General features: G+C 38.4%; 4 protein-coding genes across 28 annotated transcripts in view; 3 read left to right on the top strand and 1 right to left on the bottom strand.

Moving 5' to 3' along the window:
* The first annotated feature begins 56 nt into the window (after positions 1-56).
* Positions 57-3,922, top strand: LOC124301017 (pancreatic triacylglycerol lipase-like). 5 transcript variants are annotated; one of them, XM_046755645.1, is made up of 7 exons: positions 674-918; positions 1,005-1,181; positions 1,808-1,994; positions 2,124-2,272; positions 2,520-2,696; positions 2,769-3,044; positions 3,119-3,922. In XM_046755645.1, exons 3-7 carry the CDS (start codon positions 1,888-1,890, stop codon positions 3,355-3,357), a joined length of 948 nt encoding a protein of 315 aa, XP_046611601.1. In that variant the 5' UTR covers positions 674-918; positions 1,005-1,181; positions 1,808-1,887; the 3' UTR covers positions 3,358-3,922. The 5 variants fall into 5 exon arrangements, with proteins under 5 accessions (XP_046611597.1, XP_046611601.1, XP_046611599.1 ...); XM_046755641.1 differs by lacking the exons at positions 674-918; positions 1,005-1,181 and adding an exon at positions 57-137; XM_046755643.1 differs by having other exon boundaries at positions 674-1,181.
* Positions 3,587-6,361, bottom strand: LOC124301018 (5'-AMP-activated protein kinase subunit beta-1). Of its 6 annotated transcripts, none has more exons than XM_046755650.1 (5): positions 6,272-6,361; positions 5,441-5,651; positions 4,779-5,054; positions 4,277-4,507; positions 3,587-4,178 (listed from the first exon to the last, which is right to left on the bottom strand). In XM_046755650.1, the coding sequence occupies exons 2-5, from the start codon at positions 5,633-5,635 to the stop codon at positions 4,032-4,034; spliced, it is 849 nt and encodes a 282-aa protein (XP_046611606.1). In that variant the 5' UTR covers positions 5,636-5,651; positions 6,272-6,361; the 3' UTR covers positions 3,587-4,031. The 6 variants fall into 6 exon arrangements, with proteins under 6 accessions (XP_046611606.1, XP_046611605.1, XP_046611603.1 ...); XM_046755649.1 differs by lacking the exon at positions 6,272-6,361 and adding an exon at positions 6,079-6,265; XM_046755647.1 differs by lacking the exon at positions 6,272-6,361 and adding an exon at positions 6,006-6,265.
* Positions 6,362-6,406: 45 nt separating this feature from the next.
* On the top strand, positions 6,407-8,646 carry LOC124301016 (uncharacterized). Of its 2 annotated transcripts, XM_046755639.1 has the most exons (3): positions 6,407-6,705; positions 7,087-7,731; positions 7,950-8,646. In XM_046755639.1, exons 1-3 carry the CDS (start codon positions 6,601-6,603, stop codon positions 7,950-7,952), a joined length of 753 nt encoding a protein of 250 aa, XP_046611595.1. In that variant the 5' UTR covers positions 6,407-6,600; the 3' UTR covers positions 7,953-8,646. The 2 variants fall into 2 exon arrangements, with proteins under 2 accessions (XP_046611595.1, XP_046611594.1); XM_046755638.1 differs by having other exon boundaries at positions 6,413-6,705; positions 7,087-8,646.
* A 2,953-nt stretch (positions 8,647-11,599) lies between these two features.
* LOC124301015 (Down syndrome cell adhesion molecule-like protein Dscam2) overlaps positions 11,600-20,183 on the top strand; it is a 69,909-nt gene continuing 61,325 nt past the window's right edge. For 14 of the 15 annotated variants that reach the window (XM_046755624.1, XM_046755635.1, XM_046755629.1 and 11 more), the window contains exons 1-2: positions 11,669-11,814; positions 13,493-13,601. In XM_046755624.1, coding sequence (XP_046611580.1) covers positions 13,526-13,601 — 76 coding nt within the window. In that variant the 5' untranslated portion in view covers positions 11,669-11,814; positions 13,493-13,525. Of the gene's footprint in view, positions 11,815-13,492; positions 13,602-20,183 lie in introns of all 15 variants that reach the window. The other variant, XM_046755620.1, reaches the window with a different exon arrangement.

Genomic DNA, 20,183 nt, shown 5'->3' on the forward strand with positions numbered 1-20,183 from the left:
TCGAACATGCCGAGTAATTAGATATGAAAGTTCCAGATCTTTCGTGGCATGCCGGCTGTTGCTACCAAACAAGTCCTCACACTACAGTGCCGTTCTCATGCACCGTACACATATAAGGACGTATATGTATGTACACGGTAAGGCATTACCCAACGAATTTAAATGGTATTTCATTTGTGACGAATTATGGTGCTCGGTTACAGGAAAACACTAGATTGTCTTGAACCCATTAATTCGCTGACCGGAATACATATTCAATTGTACTGTGCAATTGAATAGCTGCAATAAATAATACACTCAATTAGATTTATTGAGTAGGTGCAATAAATAATACGTTGAATTAGATTTATTAAATTTATCAGAGACGTGTTAGTTATTTACAAACTCAGCCAAATCAAGGCTAGAAACCCTCCAGGGACGTAGACTTCGTTATATCCAGAACGAATCGATTGAGAAAAAAAAGTGGAGCCGTGTACTAAACCTGTATTGTGCAGGCTTCTACAGTCTGTCCGTGCCTACCTGACCAGTCCGATCGAGTTTCTCATGCCCTTTTCTCAATGAGAAATACTTAATTCGCCTATGATAAGATATTGCGTAAAAATTTTTAGAGGAACACGTTCGCCAAAAAGTTAATTGTTTTGTGCACGTTGGGATTTTCCACCATTTTGAACTGCTTGAGGAAGCGAAACAAAGTTTACATACATCGATATACGTATGCATATGAGATACGCATATATGTATATGCATAAGAACTATATGTATACGTAAATAAGACTAGTGTTGCATTGCACGTACCAGGAAGGAACAACAGTGGCGTATATGATAAAAGTGCATATGATGCAGATAGCGCCGCACGGCCTGATGATAGACGCTACGTGGCGCTGCATTATGAATTCAAATAAATGCCGGACTCGGAAAGTAAAGTGCATAATTCCACCAAAATTTATTAGCAACGGCCAACAGTTCAGTCACAAGTCGCACATGTTCGTTCTGTTTCAACGAAGTTCTCTACTGTGAGGTAACAAAGCATCCCGGCAATTAATCCACCGGGTTAATCATCCTGAAGTCATTTTACCATGGAGTATTATTTTTGTGAAAGTGAAAACATCGTATTGAAAGCGAAATGTTACTTGATTAGAAACCTACTGGTCAAATTAAAAGGAAAGAGATAATTGTTACAAGTAAGTATTAGCACATTTAAGTTAAATCTTCATTCAGTATTTTACTAGATACTGCATATTCTGTTTCTCATTATTTTCCCGGTTAAACTTGTTGCAGTAGGAAATGTTAATCATTCGGTACAGTGTGTTAATTAAATCGTATCACCTGTATAACTTATAAGTAGCCCTAGTGAAAAATTACGGTGTAAATGATATGCGCACATCAGGTTTGACCATAGGTACGCGTTAAGGCACCAATCTGTGACAGTAGGAATAAATTACAACCGTTGAAGCATTACTAGGTAACTACTTGACAGTATATCCGCATTTACGATAAGAATTTTAGATAGAATACCAAATAAGTGGGACACGCCAAAAGGTAAACCTTGCCTTTTTGATACTACGAAGATTTATAAGGACACGTTTGTCCGAAGGTACTCGCGATCGCCTTAAATACACGCCGTGTAACTCAAACCACAGCATTTATAATTTAAAACGCCCCGCACAGTGTCATAGATTTGTATTATTTTGCTGTGCAGTATATGTCGAAGAAATTCGCAACGTAGTTTTTTATTCAAAGAAGCTTACGGAAATGCAAATGAAAGGTCTGTTCACATCATCAATCATTCTGCTTCTTGTTGTCCCAGGATATTTCGCATCCTTGCCAAATTCAGCGATCAAGGAACTTCGCAAAAAATATGATGGATACGGAGATGATTGGATCTTCATGCCAGATGGAAATGGTCAACCACAAGTTGCCGTTCTAAAGGGATATGTGCCAGAGACTCGTGGTTTTTTCGACGAGGATCGAATTACCTACTTCCTGCATACACGGTATTCGAGAACCAATGAGATAGAGTCGCACAGCAGTGATCTGGAGAATTTTTACTTTTGAACCGAAAGCAATAGGCCAGTACAGGTTTAATACGAAATATCTGAAATACGTAATATCATCATTTTCAGAGAGGGTCCCAAAAACGGTACGAAAATTAAAATAAATGATAAGGAAGCGTTAAACAAGTCAGGATTTTCTCCGTCGCGTCCAACAAAGTTCATCACTCATGGTTGGAAATCTAGTGCGTTTAGTGCTGGTTTTCGAGATATGAAAGACGGTAAGTTATGTACACTTTTTTTCCACCAAAACATTTACTTTTGAGACTGGTGTCGCAAATTGGCCACATTTCAACATTTTCATCTTCCGTTTGGTATTCCATTCCCTAAATTACTCTCATCTTTTACGTTCGCTTTCCAGTGTTTGCTAAACGACAAGACAGAATTACAGAAAAGCTATAAGAACTATTTTCGTTAATATAATCACTGGTAGATTTCTAACGTAATATTTGGACATAATTTCTAAAGCGTGGTTGGCTCAGGGTGAGTACAACGTCTTCCTGGTTGATTGGGAGCCCCTGGCTGCTAGCACGTTTTATCTAGGACCGATGGCGAACACCGGAAGAGTGGGAAAAGACGCGGCCACGTTTATTGACTTCTTGGTCCACGCGACTGGGATGAAAACAGAGGACGTTCATTTCATTGGTAAGTTGACGGTGTGAAAAATTTCAAGCAATTTAAGATTTTTGGCGTTGATGAAATATTGACAAATGTAAGGACATTCCCTGGGAGCGCACGTTGCCGGAAACACAGGACATCAAACAACTTCTGGTCTTCTCGGTCGCATAACAGGATTGGATCCCGCATTGCCGGGTATTCACATATTCTCAACTTTAGAAACTCGATTGGACCCGTCTGATGCTAAGTTTGTTGACATCATTCATTCCTGCGGTGGAGTTTTGGGCTACTTCCAGCCCTTAGGTCATGCAGACTTCTATCCAAATGGAGGAACTGCGGTGCAGCCCGGATGTTGCTGCATTCCAGAGCTGTTGGGTGAGGCAATTAGTAGTGATTTAGATGGAAAATTTCCGGAATAAAACTGACGATGTAAAAATTATGGATTTCAGAGGCCTGCAGCCACGGAAGATCTTACGAATATTTTATCGAGAGTATAATTATAAAAAACGGGTTTCCGGCCACAAGATGTTCCGACTGGGACCATTACATGGGGAAAAAATGCTCTGATTCTGATGTCGCGTACATGGGAGCTCACACCGATCCTTCTACGAATGGCTCTTACTTTTTGCAAACTAGACACGAAAAGCCTTATGGTTATGCTGCGGAGGTCACTCAAAATGAAGTTTGATCCATAGTTGCGCGAAGCATCCCAAAACTAATGTTTGTCTAGTCTGGACGGAGTATAACATGTAACACAGTAGCAAATGCATCGTTTTAAATGTTATACCTATTTCACGTAATGCATTTTTTTGCTGGAAATTTCATGCGCGTGTGTAATGTGATTGTAATCAATAAATATCGCTAAACTATAAGGTGATCAGAGAAAATTATTAATGAAAACTTCGTCACTATGTAAATTAACGTTTTCTTATAATTTTTTATCATTATTTTTCTCTCGCGTTTCTTTTTTGTTTATCAATAATCGATACATTTCCCACAATATTCTTACATTACTGTACAATAAACGAATGCACCATTTTTCATGCTTCAATATTAATTCACAAAATTCACAAGATCGACTTACGGATTACATTATCGACGTGAACAATTCAAGAAATTTTTGATTTTAATAAATAATAGTTACAATACTCAACAGATACGTAAGGTACAATATATTACAAGCTAAAGAGGATCGAGGGTAATCACTTTAATCAAATGTCGTTATAGACAATCACTAATGTTCTGTTATTTGACATGTAAGCGAAAAATCTTTTGTAAGTATTTCTTGACAGAAACTAACATACTTTAATGAAACGAAACTATAGCAACTTTTTTACAGAGGAATGAGGAAGAAAAGAAATATTATATAGGCTTGTAGAGTAGAGTTGTAACGTATTTTTTGCGATAACGATGGGTGGCCGAAAGAACCATCACACTGTCTTTGATGCTCAAGGCATAAAGGTGATTCAACATAACGTGATTTGGCTCAGGTAGAAGCGTTGGTTCACACTGAAAGGTATAATTTAGGAAAGAATAAATATGCGTAAGTGAAAAAAGAAAACTTACTAAAATTTTATGCGTATTAAAGGCTAGATGTTAATACTGACAGACATGGGAGTGTCCTTGTTCAAAATAACTTGCAATAAGTGTGGTGGCAAGACTGGAGGGCCAGCAACTTTTTCCCAAGGCTTATTTGGCGGAATCTCTTGACTGTATTCTGTCTGAGCACTGCTAATTATTCCTTCGCTGTCTTTTGCCAGCGCTTGGAAGACCTCGAAATCTGATTGTTTCACTGAGACAAGGTTATTCTTTGATCCCAAACCGTTGTCAACGATTTTCTGTAATTTTTAAATTAACAGAATAGAACACAAGAATGAAACAGGTATTATATAATATCAACAAGGCTATTTTGCAATATTAGGAAGAGTCAATACATATAAATCAATTCACAGCTGTTTCCAAACAACTCTCCTAATATCTATTCCATCGACAAACTGGCCTTAGTTGAGGATAATTTGTAGCCTTCGTGTTATGAAAGTAGTAATTTTTATTCCAACTATCAGCTCTTGATATATATTGATATTAAAATTGATTTGTCTTCCAACTCACCAATCCTGGATCATGTCTCCATTCCCCATCTACATAGAATTTGTATTGATGTTCACCCTCGGGCAAATCGATGATCGTCACAAAATCTCCGTGGCTTTTAACCATTGGTAATGTTTTCCATTCCGTGAAAGTACCACTGATATATACTTGTTTACCACCTCCTTCCCATTTGAACACAGTCGGTAATACTTTGCTATCGGAAACTTTGGTTCCCTCAGATACTGTATTTGAACGAGGACGCCCAGGTCCAAAGTTGTCCCCATCTCCTGGACCAGCCTGTTCAATACTTAGCGGTTCATTGCCCATACCAAATTGGTATCACGATTATACATGGCATGTGTATCTTTATTCAACTTGTTGAGTTTTATGTTTGGTCAGGACACAAAGAAATACTAATTTTATATTCTTTTACAGACTGAAAAGCAAGTATTACATAGAAGCAGAATAAACGTAGTTAATTTGCTAGAAGGAATTTAACACTGAGGTGAGGCCGTGAAAGTGGAATCTATTTGAGTTTTACTTTGTTATTAAAGTTCATAACTATCATATTCAAAAAAAGCTGTTCATAATCATAAAATTTAATCAAAATCAAAGATCCGTGCGCAGTAATAAGTGTAGTTTTCAAGTAACTATTTGTCAAATGATAAAATTATTAATCACACCTTTGTGTAATAAGGCTCTTCCTCGTCGTGAGACGATTGAAAGACTAGCTTTTGACTTGGCTTTTTGTCAAAAATAAAAGCTTGTCCATCTTTTCCAGGGGAGGAAGGTGGATGATCCTTGCCATGTCTGTGATGACTTTCTCGTACTACGCTACTACTATGATGTCCAGGAACATGGCTGCCTGCGTTACCCATCCTTGAGCTTTGATCCCTAGATAAAAGGTTAATTCAGATTCATGGAATATCTAATTAGTACATAAGCTAACTGTTTAGGTTGGCTAAAAGACCTAAAAGTACAATGATGTCATTAGCAATCAAGGAATTACGAAGAATTAATCATAACATCGAGATGGATGTAGTTTCTAACGATATGAAAATTTGTCACGTTTGTTTACCAACGAAATCGTTATCTGCTTATTCATTACATACCTTAGATAATAGCGTTTCGGCTAACAAAATTTCATCGAACTTGATACATGCTTTAGTTTTTTTATTTTATTTTATTTTATCACAGGTAGAATAAACGTTACAGCAGCAAAAATTACCAAAATTAGGTTTTAATTATTTGAGGATATCAGCTGTTGCGTGACAAAAAAGCAGCCCTTGAGCAAGATTGATATACTTGGTGATGAGGTTACCTCGATCAGACCAATGGCGCCTGATTGGTTACCTCGACTGACGTCGTTGTAATTTGCTTCGAAACATTCAACACTTCTACCGTCATTTTGCAGTTTGTAGAAAAGTTCTGTTTCATAAGGTTTTGCGTCAGTATGAAACTTTAAAATTGTGAATTCAGGCAATTGCCTTTTTCTTTAACGTCTATCTACTTGCCGTGAATAAGTAGAGAGCCATCTCTGTTTGCAGGAAACTAGACGTCTAGGTCATCTGGCAGAATATTTTGGAACTATTCACATCTTAGTCGTGAAAAGGATGAGTGAACTCCCGAGAACATTTATTATTAGCAGTGCTTAACAGTCTTTGGGAGGGGGTCGGTCGCTTACCGGTAAAAAATTTTGTCAAAAATCACCATCGGCGCTGGGATTTCACCCCCAGTTGACGTAGCCTTCAAAGTCGGATCATCCGTAATTTTGTAAACAAAACTAATTTTATGCCGACAATTGCCTGCATGATTGAAGACCGTGATCAGAATCGTTGAAACCATGGACGATTTTTCGAAAGCTGAACTGCGCAAGGCTGGTTCTGATGACGATCTTTGGAGAATATTCAAGAACCATATTGATATCGAAACCATCGTTGCGGAATATGTAAGTTGCGCAATCTTATGGGTCTGAAAAGATACATCGACCAAAGAATTGTTGAAGACGACAAGACATGTGGATCATTTTGAAGTGTGTAGAAAAGCATGGTTAGCCTAGGTCACAGACCGTGGCCTAGGTCAACACAGTGTTCTGTATTCACTGACTTGCTCATTGGCTTATAATGTGAATTCTTGTGTTTTTTTTTTTTTCATTATTGGACACCGGTAATGACGTAATTTGAATAACAGCAGAAAAATTCTGGAAAAGAAAGAAAGAATCCATGCAATCAAATACCTCCAAGGATCTTTATTCAATGTATTATTTAACTCAACAACATCGGTTTATGCGTTGCACTAAGATAACAATGTTTTCTTCTTTTTTTTTTAGAATAGTTGGTTCCCAGATCCAGTGGTTGGGTGGACTGATGAATTTTGCATCTCCGAGGCGTTGAGTTTGTGTGTATGGAAAGAAATTCCAGAAAATGATATTGAAGGACACTTGGTAAGATTTGTAAATCTTTGGTTCTCAGATGACAAGATTGAACCAGAAGAAATTAACATTATTATCAGAAATGTACTTCTCATGTTTCCACTTGGCACATGTAATGAATTACTGCTCAAAAATGTGTTCGATTCAGCGATCGAAACAGCACAGATTCCTACGGCCGTTGAGGCTGACAAACACGTAATTAAAGATCCTGTTGTGGATGATCTTGATTGCGACGTCAAAGCCAATGTTTTTGCTTTTCACAACTGGCTGAAAGAGAATTTAATTCTTTTAAAAGCCACTGATAACGATATGCATAGTTCTGCCAGTTACAAGCTCAGGACTGTACTTGGATTCTTTGCTCTAATACTGATGCAACTGATAGTCAGGAAAGAGTCGCACGTCAAAGAATACTTTCCCTATAAAGCTTGGAAAATATTTGATTGCTTGTTTCCCGACATCAACCTTACTGTTGCTTTAGTCGCACCTTCGGCAAATTGCCTAAAATTGGCGTCAGATGCTCTGAATAAGAATCGCAAGAATAAGGCTCGTAATCTATTTCATTTATTAATATTTGAGTACACAAAAACTATGATTGAAGGTGGTGAATCTGAATCTGCTCTATTTGCCAAACAAATTCTTCATAATGGGTGTCTTAAATTCATGGAAGGCAATGGAATTGGATTAGTGACCATGTTTCTTGATGTCAAGTTACTATACAAAAATATTGAGGAAAAACAATTGCTTTCATTTATCGCCAACAGTGAACAGGATACGGAGAGTTGCGAGCGGCTGATTAATTTTTTGGATATCTACATGCAGCAAGAGAAACCTCAGTACTCGTGGAAATGGGCGAGAATATTGTTTGAAGATATTTTTCGTCATTTGAACATTCGTGAGAATCAATCTTTTTGTTCTAAGCTTGCATCATTACTCATCAAGAAAAGACCTGGTATATTTCAACATAAAGATCTGAAAACTGATAACCCTTACGCCAGTTCATCGGTCAAGTGGGCAAAATACGCTACTAGAAAGTTGATAAAACTAAATAATCAATATTCGCAAACTTGAGGTAGCATGATCATCAACTCATTGAAAGCAGAACAAATTCAAAATCAAATGTACTGAAATTGATGAATATATCCCTATGTAGAGAACTTTCGACCAAGTCTGTTATCAAACATTTTGTTTGTTTAATGACGAACGAAATTTTATAAAAAGACAAATTAGGACATCCAACTTTTACAGAAATTCCAGAAATTGCAAGGTTCGAAACAGTCTATCCTTTCTTGATATGTAAAATTTACTATTTTAAATAATATTGGTGCTCCTCTGTGATATTTGTAAATTTTAACCCTTTGTGATACTGTCATTGTAAAAAAATTTGCCAGAGAAATAATTAACTTCACATCTCTAATTTAATAAACAAGGCTGCTTCCTTTGCAGGAGCCACTGAACTAATCTGGAGTACAGTAAATCTAAATAACCGTGTTTAAACTAACATGTAGACTAAGGATAAACCCAACCGAGGTTTTGGAAGCGTAAGATAAGAAAGAGAACTGCCGACAATGCTTGCAGTCGATAATGCAACATCCACTAGGAAGTTAGGAAACTGCATGGAAACTGACCGTATCCTTCGCAGTCTCCCAGATCGATGATCGTATTGGCCGATTCTTCTGTAATACTGTTGCGATTGGTTAATACTTTTTGTAAATCCAGATCAACTGTCGTACGATCGAGACGCTGCTGGGTACTGTATGTTGGCGTTTGCGTTGCTTCCTCACGTGATGTACATACTATACGTTCTTTCTTATCGACTTCTGTCGGCGAGACATCTGGTGGAAACATGTGAACAAAATGTACAAATTACAGGTATATGTTTCGGACTGGGGGTAGAGTAGTGAATCATATATATTCGAATGCTTCTAAAATCGCGCCAAACGTTAGTCAGGGAATCACCTGTCCGCACGCCTTTTTTCTACTTGTTTAGCTGTCTTTACAAGTTCGTCAGTATAATCGCCACAGCTTCTTTCATTTTGTGTTCATATCTCGAGTGTCTACTTGTTAAACCATGTCTGCTGGTGCAAAATCTACATTTAAAATGTCAGAAGAGGAAACGGTAGACTTGCCGGAAGAACTGGAAATAGAGTTTAAATGGTCAGACGAAATCTGTATGACTAAAGGGCAGAGACGGTGTGTTTGGTTAAAAATTCCAGAGAGTGATGTCAGAGGACACTTGGTAAACTTTGCAAATTTTTGGTTTACGACAGAGAGTATTAGACCAAAAGAAATTCTTACCGTAATCAGAAACGTTCTACTGTTGATTCCAGTTGGAAAAACAAATAAATTACTACTTCAAGATGTGCTTGATTTGGCAGTTGAAAAAGCGAAGACCCCGCCAGCTGTGGAGACTGGGAAGATTATACTTAAAGAACCCACTGTTCATCGTCTTGGTCCTAAAGACAAAGCAGCTGTTCTCTCTTTCCATAATTGGATAAAACAACATTTACTCCGTTTAAATGCAGCTGATAAGGAGACCCTTAAGACTGCAGGCTATAACTTTGAATATAAAGTGGCCAGTGAAAGACTCAGAACCGTTTTTGGCTTTTGTGCTCTGATACTGATGCGATTAATGGTTAAGAAGGATTCACAAATAGGAAAGTGTTTTCCTAACTATGTGACAAAAACTTTTCATAGTTTGTTTCCTAAGGTTGGGCTCACAGTTGCTATTGTAGCACCTTCGCCAAAGTGCATGGAATTGGTATCAGCCACTGTGTCACATGATTCTCCTACCAGGGCAAAGGCTGTTAATGTTATGTATTTATTAATGATTCAATACATAAAATCCTCAAATAAAGATGAAAAATCAGCTCAACGTACCAGACGAATTTTAGAGGAAGGATGTCTTAACATTCTGGAAGAAAACGGAATGGGACTATTGCAGATGTTCCAAGGTGTTAAGAAAATTTACAGTAATGTTGAGGAGAGACAATTGCTTTCATTGATACCTGAGAATAAAAGGGATACTAAAAGCAGCAAAATTCTGATGAAATTCTTGGATACATCTTTCCAGCAAGGCAAAAAGCAGTACTCATGGAAATGGGCGAGAATATTCTCCCCTGGTGATTTCATTTATATGAATATTCGTAGAAACTTGTCTCTTTGTTCGAAGTTTGCTGCGCTTCAAATTGAGAAAAATCCTTCTATATTTGAGCATGAAAGTTTGAAAACTGGAAATGTTTTTGCTCAGCCATCGTTGAAATGGGCTAAATCTGCCAGGATTAAGTTGCAAGAACTAGATAAAGCGCTGGCGCAAGGTCATCATCCGAATAATCATGATTGAGAAATGTATAATCTATACATATATGCACTCAGAGATCCATCTCCATGCGACCTAATATTATCATTAGTATGTGCTTTGAGATGTTTTGGGAAATCGATTTGAGTGTAAAATATGATTTCAAAAGGCGATCAATACCATAGGAGTTGATTATTTTTCTGATTTTTTGATATGTAATTTCATAGTAGTGTGTCGGTGGTGTCATAAATTCTAAATTTTGTAACTATTGACCTTTAAAAATTTAGAATTGTGATGTCAAATGTTAATACTGCTTTGAAGAAATGCTGCATCAACGTATATTTGAAAATACACAGTGGAAACTGGTCACTATTTTGCAACTTGACAATGTTAGTTTTACTAAATAAGTTCAAAGCTGCAAGAACTTGGTTCCTCAAAAATGTATTACATCAATGTGACGAAGTTTAACCTTATTTAAATATCCTCTTCTTGAATCCTCATCATGTACCAGATAGAAGAGATTACGAACCAATAACGTCACGTGTTTATATTGTAATCTAAATTTAATTTAGTAATTGGAGACATTTAATTTAGTATCATTTTAATATACGCTTGGTTTGATAGCTGATAAATAAGTTCGTTTATTTTTAACATATATGTTTGATATTTTCCAACTTGATATGTAACTTTACTTTCTCAATTTGATTTAATTTTCAAAACCGATTCAATTGATGCAAATAAATGAATAACTTTTCAGTTATATTTATGGATCGATAATGGTATGGCAATATTTTTCACCATGGTGCAATTGTGCAAACCCTGTTCCTTTTAGGTTATAAGATCCGGCTTCAAGTATGACTAAAAGACGGTACCTTGAGTCCCAGTGACTATAAATTAGATGCCGGAATAATTCGGGGATTGAATGAACGTCTTTTTTCCCCTTGCATAATATTTATTTCCGTTTTTTAATATGTACTTCTAAACGATGTTTCGAACCAATTGGAAGTATATAGATTCCATCATCACCGAGTGTCAGTGAACCGGCATCAATTCTTGAACGTCCTAGACAGCGTATCGTGGAATTCAACGACATCGGACAGAGCGGCGTGACGTAACTGCGCGAAGGATCGATTTAGGGCAACTGCGCATTCTCCATACGGGTCCAGGGCCGAGCGGCTTGAAATCTGAAAGCGACGTTACTCGCCGCTGAGCTAGCGGACGGATCGTTTCGTGCGTGGGATTAGCACCGATTGCTTATCGTGTCTCAAGTGTCATTTCCAGGTGCATCACAAATACCGATCGTGATCAAACTTGCCAATTTGATTAAAGAGGTGCGTTGGTGTTTATATGTAAATTTATGTGAATCTATTGTGATAACTCGTAGCGTGTCGTCGTCAAGTTTCGTAGAAATATAGATACAAAAAAGTTGAGAAGAATTTAATGAAAGAAACAAATAAAGACAAAAGATAATCGACAAGGAATTATTGCCAGGAATATCCATGCAGGTTTTCATTTTGATATTACATATGTCTTACGATTTTTTCTCTTCGAAGGCAAACGCATCTCCAATATCTATAAATATCATGTCTGAACTCTTTGTGGCAGACATTCGCGTAGGTTCATTTTTTCTCAAATTCTTTCAGTTAAATTGAATTACAGTAAAATCAGTTATTTCCTGTTGATCAATTAATTCACAACGTGATTAAGTATGGAGGTCCGACCTCAGCCGGGTCGTTATAACTTCATGTAGCTACCGGAGCTATTCCAGCGATTCTAAATCCTCGGATTAAATCTAGTAGAGTTGGTATCTTTTATGACAAATAATCCCAGTTGTAAATTGCGTTTCTTCGACCAGTTTATCGAGCGTCGTTGACACTCATTTTACGTGGTATATAAACAAGCTATGGAAGCGTTTGTGCTCGCTGTCCGTTGCAAAGCCGAGCGGGGGAGGGATATAATTGCTGTATCTTCCTCTGAAAGAAGTGATTTTTTAAAGCAGGATATGAGTCATAAATGTAGCACCGAATCGGGACGAGACGAGACGAGAGACAAGACAAGAGAAGAGAAGACGAGACGAAACGAGGGCGAGGCGAAGTGAAGCGAGGCGTCGCTCTTGGATCTAGACTTTGAGGGCGGAACGCCTTGGCAAGGGGTGCGTTCGGCGCAGCGGCGCACGCGATCAATAAACCCTGCCTCCAGCCCGAGCCGAGGCTCGCGTTAGTATTTTCTGCCGATTGTAATCAACCGCACACGTGCATGCACGAAGCCGAAAGCTGGGAGTTGAAATGGAAAACGAAATTGAAATTATTCGCCAACCGTTGGCGCGCGTTCTGCGCTGCACGCGATCGTCCAACTTCTACCAGAGTCAGAGAGGCCGAAGTCCGCGGCTGACGCGATCCGCAATAATAATTTCCAGGATGAACTCGACGGTGCGGCGGTGCGACGGACCAAGCATCAATGCATCATGATAATCATTACAACTTTGCTCTCGTTTCCGAGGCAAGCGGCTCTATCAGACCTCCGCTCACACGCCAATGCGAGAACTGCATCTCACCCTCGCGCTCTTCACGCATCTGTCCATCCTGCCTATCTTTCAATGTCTATATGGTTATACCCGTATCCGCGTATATAGGATTCATTTTCACTCTGCTGGATGGGCGGCGAAGGGCGGGAAGGGGCGCCAGGGGCAAGTCTTAAATGAAAACGCAGATGCGGCCTTTTCACGTTCGACCAGACGTCGATGGTCTGTGTTATATATAGATATAGAGATTTTTAAACCTCGAGAGTAAACCATAGACAAAAGGATGTTCCCCGAGCGAAATTGTATTTCAGGTACAAAACTGCACTTAGCGTAATGGGTATTCCTCGCAATATTTATCACTTGTCAAAAATGAGTTGAAATTTAAAATCAGATCGGATCGTAGTATATATATACATATATGTATAACTACTCGCAGGTTGAAAATCGTACTGGTGCTGATAGGTACTTGTTTAATTATGTGCGATCAGGTGGTGTTGATCCTGTTCAACGTTCTCTTCAGGATGTGGTGTGATCCGCCTGGCGGGCGCAGGGCCCCGTTAGCCCTGCTAATAACAGCGATGATGGCGTTTACGAATGGTAAGTTGGCAAAACATATCTGTTAAATTTCTGGTATCGAACAGTAGTGCAAAGTTTGAAACGAGATGATTCCGAAACCCGTACAAAATTTGGAATATGCTCATCACAGACGTGATTCAACCGCTATGTTATATATGAAATCCAAGAAGCTGTTTTCACTCCCACGGCGAGGTTCCTGCAGGCAGGGTTCGGTGAGAACTTGCTTACCACGAAATGATGCGAACGTGCATGGAGTCAATAAAACGCCTATTGACGAATACATCGCTCTGTCTTCTAATACCTACAGCGCTTGAGATTTTTCGCAGCGACTCAAGGTGAGAATACGGGGGTCAAATCCCTCGGTGAGAACGACCGTACGTCTCTTGTCCAGATCGCCGAACATGCCGTGGTATAAAAAGAAACCCGAGACTCCTACATCCGACGCATTTTTCCAAGGCTCGTTTAAACTCGAGCATTAAATACTTATTAGGAACCTGATACATTTTCGGTACGCGGATGTTTCTTTCCCGAGGAGAAATGAATCTCTCCTACCTAATCGCTGCTTATCTATCAGTGCACGTGTGAGGTAACTTGGTGGCTGGTTTTGTTGTGCCTAAGCACACACGGGAATGTATAATGTACGAGAAAAATTAACACCGTTGAACCGGGTCGAGGAACTTCTTCTTCCTAATGCTAAATATAGAACGCACCAATCAAATTCCACGCGTTTATTGTTCCGGGCTATATAGGCTGCGCACTCGAACTCTTCTTTCTATTCAAGGTTCAGACGAATAAAGATCTTCACGGTATAACAGGCAGTGTGGCTCCTCTACACCTTCCGTCTATACAACGATACATTACAGTAATTAAAGCAGTAGAAAGTCTCCGAAGAACTTTAGGCGCCGGGCGTTACAAGTTCACGCGTGTTGTTGTATTATGTCTATCATAAGTGATAATGAACGACGAGAATCGGCTCGATATTCCTCGAGCATATTTACATACATGTATGAAACTGCAAAGAAGTCACAGTGAGGTCTTTCATGAATGATATACTGCAGTTAAAGTTTTATCTTACCCTGCAACGACTTCATCGTATCATGCTTGACCGTAAAAACAATTTCAAGTATCTTTTTCCAACTATGCATGTATCAAATACGTACGTATTATACTAGCAGTGGTTTTACGATGACTTCATATTTATGCATATAGTAGGTGTATAGAACATTGAGAAACCGCGTCTCTATAACCTTGACGTGTTTCTCTCCTACGCGATAAAGGCGAGAGGGATTGCAGATTGAATGGGAATTGACCGTTTCTAGCACATTTGTCATAATTATACACATGTACGGTGAAATTTTGTATCTCGTGCCGAAATAAAGAAAGATAATTGACGAGTCAGCTAAACGAATGTCGTGTATACACGGCCTAAATAAAGGATTTTTTTAACAGCAAAAATAAGCATGGAACGAAAGCTCCTGTTGCGGTAAAAATTTCAGAAAGAGATGCTTTTGCTTTTTGTTATTCGCTTTTCACGAAAACTCACCAAAAGTTTCTCTTTTACCGTATAATTAGGACATGAAAAAGATAGCTGGCACCTCTAACTACGGCTTTTACATGCGATATTGTGCGTTTATTACACGTGTGACACGCGAGTCGTCAGAGACAGTCGCAACAGATTAATGACAATCGCTCATCCGTGGTGCAATTAGTTAAACTGTGAAACACACACGTGAACGTTGCGGTTTGTAATCTATCCGCTCCTGCCTAAACTACATCATATTGAATTTAGTAACGTTATCTTAACGAATCGTGTTGATAAAAAACTGTCATTTCGCAATTTTGGAATTGTTTAAAATTCAGTAGATCGTATGATAAAACAAAACACAATAATGTTGCGAAATCTTAGTTGCGAAATCTTAGTTGCTTGAAAATCATTGTAAAATTATGAAAATAGTGATATTGTCCCGATGTTTAGTTACGATAACGTTACTAACTTCAATTTCGTTAAAACTGCTCAACTAGTGCAAGTCAGAATCAAGCCTAGAGAATTTTCATCCGTGTTATCTTAATAGAATATGACGTACCGGTACAAAGGCGGAACTTTTATTGAACATCCTATCATCTACTTACACCTATAACAATTCTCATGACGATGCCAATCACGTTTCATACGACGAATTTATTCCGAGGCCGTCATTATAGTCGAGATTTAGGCTACAATTGTCATTTATGAATATGTAACGGGCCCAGCTGCATGCAGAGACTGTTTGTAATTCCACCGTTCCATTTCGGTTGCAAAAGATTCGGTGTCTTTGACTTGTTCTTTCATACTGCAGACTGCAGTGACGGTGAAATTGGACTTTGAATATTATCATTTTTCGGCGACTCAATCCTACCACATGAATCCAAAAAAAGTTAATTTCGTTGTGATTCACATTTATTATTATTATTATGCATCATGCATACATTTACGTGTACAAATTCTGACTCTTCCAAGCCTTTATATTATGCCGAGGGGGAGAAATAGGGCTGCAAGTATAAGGTATATAGATGACTAACTCCATGACAACGAGGAAACATTGATTCGTCAAGGGCCTCGGTGACGTCGTTATTATACCACTAATTAATTTCATTATTATTTTTATCCCTTACCGCAACGTAGCGGCGATTCGCCGAAAATATTACAGCTTTCGAAAGATACCATTTCACTTTACGTCGTGGCGTTCGATCAATTCTTAATTCGGTGTCTTTTATATTTCTGAAAGGATTGGGAATTAATTCTGCTTCATTTTCTCTGATTCTGCGGTGTTGGGTACTAATTAATCAGGCTCACCGAACGGTACTTTGTGAGACACTTAATTATTTTTACATAAATTATTCGTCTTCCGTTCCTTTGTACAGCATTATTTCCTCGATAAAGGATGAGGCTGACTTGGATTTTTAGTTGTATCTTTTGAACGCGTTGTTTCATCGACCAATTGGTACTAGATAGTCGTGATATTCTTGTCTTGCAAAAATATGTTGATATATAACTTGGGAAAAAATTGATCGTAACGTTTTTTAAAGTTCATAAAAATACTGGCAAAAATCAAAAGAGTTCGCCATGAAGTTTTTTGTCTCTCTTGTATTTTCGAACAAAGTCGAGCACAATGATGTTCAATGTGGCATCTCATTAGCATTAGAGGAAAGGGCGCAAGCGCTCCCATAATTATACTAGCATGTATATTAGGGTGTTTAAGAAAAAAATAGTTTGCGATTTGCCACCATGGCATCCCCGAAAAAGTTTGTTCACGTTGAAAGAAAGGTTCCCTCAAAAGATGAGCGTTTTATGTTATGTGCCAGATCGCACGCAGTTGATTGTTCACTTTGATCAATTTTTTTAAATCCATAAAGTATAATGAATAAATGGTTTTTTATTGCTTACACCAATATAATACCAATTTACGTTTACAATTAAGACTCCATTTGATGTTTGGGAAGCGTATCTGACGACTTTTTCATTATTAATTCAATCTCATAAAATAGTTATAATTTAATATGAACCTTTAATTTATGTTACGGATCGTGATCTTTGGGTTGATTATAAATGCCAGGAAAGAAATAATAATCGAAGTGCTACAACGTGTTTATTTGCTTATTCAAAAAAATGTGTAAAAAAAGTGAAAGATCTACTGAGCGTGATCTTCCACGTAAAGTAAAACGCTCACCTTTGCACAGAAACTTTCCTTTAACCCGAACAAACTTTTTTGGGGGTTACCACGGTGGAAAATTGTAAATTGTTTTTTTCTTCAACACCCTGATATACACGCTAGTAAAATTACGTGAGAGCTCGCACCCTTTCCCCTGTAATAATGGTCGAAAATCAATTTTTGGTTCTCGGCTTGTTATTTCAACGAACCTCGAATTGCTCCCGACCCGTAAGTTCCTGTCGGAAGTACACGATTCATGGGACACATGTGCAGCCGCCCGTCTTCGAGCAGCGTTCGCCATGCAGGCTGCTCCCGGCGCTGCTCGTCCTAGCCCGGAAGTTCCGGAGTTAACAGTTATAAGGACGCGATTCCTGCAGCACTCCGGCACATCCATGGCATGCGCTTGAAACGGCGTCGTCGCTCAATTCGGAACGCCACCCTCATCCACCTAAGGCACATATACGTAAATACTTGCTGCGACCCTGCAGCAAGTCGAGGAGTAGTAATCTCTTCTTTTTTCCTACCACAGTTATTCTCTCTACCGTGATCCTTTGTTTGGACAGCTTCGGATATTCGCTTGACGAGTTGTGAAAATAAGAGAAGCATTATACGGTTTAGGTGACGGTTCTTTGGTCGAATCTTCGAATTGGACAGGATTGAATTCCTGTTTGGTATATGAGGCATTCGAGCCCAAACCGATCTACGCCTGACTTCCGCTATCGGCGGTTTTTTATTTTTATTTTTAAGGAAAATGTTTTTGGGAGGAATAAAAACGTGACCCGTGATCCAAAAAATCTACAACTCGATGAAAGATGTTATTATTGTACACTGTACACCGTACTTAAAAATATAAAAAATCGCTGTTGGTGAGTATTAGACGTACTTCAGTTTGGGGTGGAATGCCTCGTATGTACTTAGGTCTAATCGGTCCGGGCAAATAACGAATAACTATTTCGAATATTCAACACCTCCAATCTATCCGTATGTACAGAAAAAAGTTTACAAACTCGTTGACGAGAACAAAAAAAAAATAGAAAAAATTGCACACGTGTGGTTACACAACGGCATAATACATGTAAAGTGATGTTATTTTTTTGTCTGTATTATCATGACTTCATCACCGAATAATTATAAACATATATTGAATTTTTTTTTCTCACCTCTTTTTAATTCAACTCCACGTTGAAAAGGTGATCATATTCACGATTGATTCCTGAAATTATTTTCTTAGCGAAAAGACTTTCCTGCGAATAAAGTCACGTATAAAATGAAATGAGATAATAGTACATATATACCTGAACGCAGCTACATATTTTCATCCTTCGTGCGAGTTTTCATGTCAAATTTTACACTCGTTAGCTCAGGATCGCATATTTTACGTGTCCGTAGGATGAGATCATCTTTTGCCAGCTGACGCTGGTTGGACAGGCTGGTTTGCCTCGGTTTTGGCCGTTGGAGGATGGATTCTGAAACGATGCATGCACACTCGTGGTCGAGGCTCGCAATAGTAAAAAAAAAAAAAAAAAACAAATAAATAAACAACTTGGTTCTTCCGCTTTCGTTACAATGTTAATTAATTTTTCGTCACCTCGGACGAAAATTCTCAAAATGCACGAGAAGAGCGTACAAAATGAGTAATTTCGTTACTTCGTGCAGACGCGGGCTTGACCGGAAGTCGAGATTTACCGGGGCTCTCGCTTCGCGTTCAATTATCGTAACTCTAGCTCATCCGGTAAACTCGGTCGTCTCTAATTCTCGTAAGAGTCATTCGCTCTTGCGTTTCAAGGTAAAGGACATTTGCGCCGCATAAAGATGACTCAGGAATGACTGGACAACGGTATGTACGTGTCTTATGATTATTCTAGAAATGAATAATCAGCGCGAGATTTTATCCTCAAATTAATGGAGATTGTTATTATATCGTACAAATATATATCTCACACAATCGTCGGTACGAATATTGTATTTATAATGTACATACGTCACTGCACAAGGCAGGATACCAGCTATCTATGTATAGTCGTCACAAAGGAATGGCTTATTATAGTCTTTCTCATCTTGCAGAAATTTCACCAACACTTTTACGGTCTCGTACACTTCGCTCCTTCTTACAGGCTCGTTGCAACTACGCATGCATTATATTCCCCCAGGAATACGTGCACTGCGGTATGTTGCCCTACCTAGGACCTTAAAATCTAAATATATCCTTACGGAGTGTAAAATTGGCGTATAGAGGCGGAAAGGAAAATCGCGAGGTGCGGTCTCGTGTGCCTAGAATACGGTCGAAGAGAATCTCGTGATTCGAAAGATTGGCTGTAGCTTACTATTAGTTAGTCATAGTTTGTCACCGTGTATTCGAATATACATATAGTATAGTATGCAGGTAGGTGAGTACGTAAATCATTAACATTTAGCTGACTCCTTGTAGTTGTTTCTGACGTAATGGTTTTTTAATCCAGATTTTCGTAAGTTGAAAGTTTCTGCCTTTTAACAAATTTTTTACTACCTTAAAATTAAAAATTAGTGTTGCGACCTTTTTTATCTTGTAAAAGACACTTAGGTAGAACAAATAAAAAAAAAAACAATTCAAGTAAAAATATTAAATCGCTTATATACCAGATAAAGGTGTCAGCTAAAGGTCAAGGACTAATGACAGAATCGCGTCTATAATCGGCAATTATTGTCTAAACTTAACAAGTAAGTAAGAGTTGACTTGATAATCGTCTGCTTTGTTCGGACTTTCTCTGATATACTCGAGTAGATGTACCGCAGTCGTATACATTTATTGATTTAGTCTTGAGGTTTTATATACAGGGGTCACATACACCTGAATGAATACCCATATCGAAGTTCGACAACCTCGCTCGTCGGTCCGGCAATGCGAATATGTATTACATTTTTATACCGGCACAGT

The sequence above is a fragment of the Neodiprion virginianus genome, chromosome 3, assembly GCF_021901495.1.
Source record: "Neodiprion virginianus isolate iyNeoVirg1 chromosome 3, iyNeoVirg1.1, whole genome shotgun sequence".
Lineage (NCBI taxonomy): Eukaryota > Metazoa > Arthropoda > Insecta > Hymenoptera > Diprionidae > Neodiprion > Neodiprion virginianus.

Bases quoted from the DNA above. Each gene is read 5' to 3' on its own strand.
- LOC124301016 (XM_046755638.1), top strand. From the start codon at position 6,601: ATGGACGATTTTTCGAAAGCTGAACTGCGCAAGGCTGGTTCTGATGAC. The intron at 6,706-7,086 runs GTAAGTTGCGCA...TTTTTTTTTTAG, and splicing joins AAACCATCGTTGCGGAATAT to AATAGTTGGTTCCCAGATCC.
- LOC124301017 (XM_046755640.1), top strand. From the start codon at position 1,753: ATGCAAATGAAAGGTCTGTTCACATCATCAATCATTCTGCTTCTTGTT. The intron at 2,273-2,519 runs GTAAGTTATGTA...TAATTTCTAAAG, and splicing joins TTTTCGAGATATGAAAGACG to CGTGGTTGGCTCAGGGTGAG. The intron at 3,045-3,118 runs GTGAGGCAATTA...TATGGATTTCAG, and splicing joins CTGCATTCCAGAGCTGTTGG to AGGCCTGCAGCCACGGAAGA.
- LOC124301018 (XM_046755650.1), bottom strand. From the start codon at position 5,635: ATGGGTAACGCAGGCAGCCATGTTCCTGGACATCATAGTAGTAGCGTA. The intron at 5,055-5,440 runs GTGTGATTAATA...AGTATTGAACAG, and splicing joins AAGAGCCTTATTACACAAAG to GCTGGTCCAGGAGATGGGGA. The intron at 4,508-4,778 runs GTGAGTTGGAAG...TAAAAATTACAG, and splicing joins GGAGACATGATCCAGGATTG to AAAATCGTTGACAACGGTTT.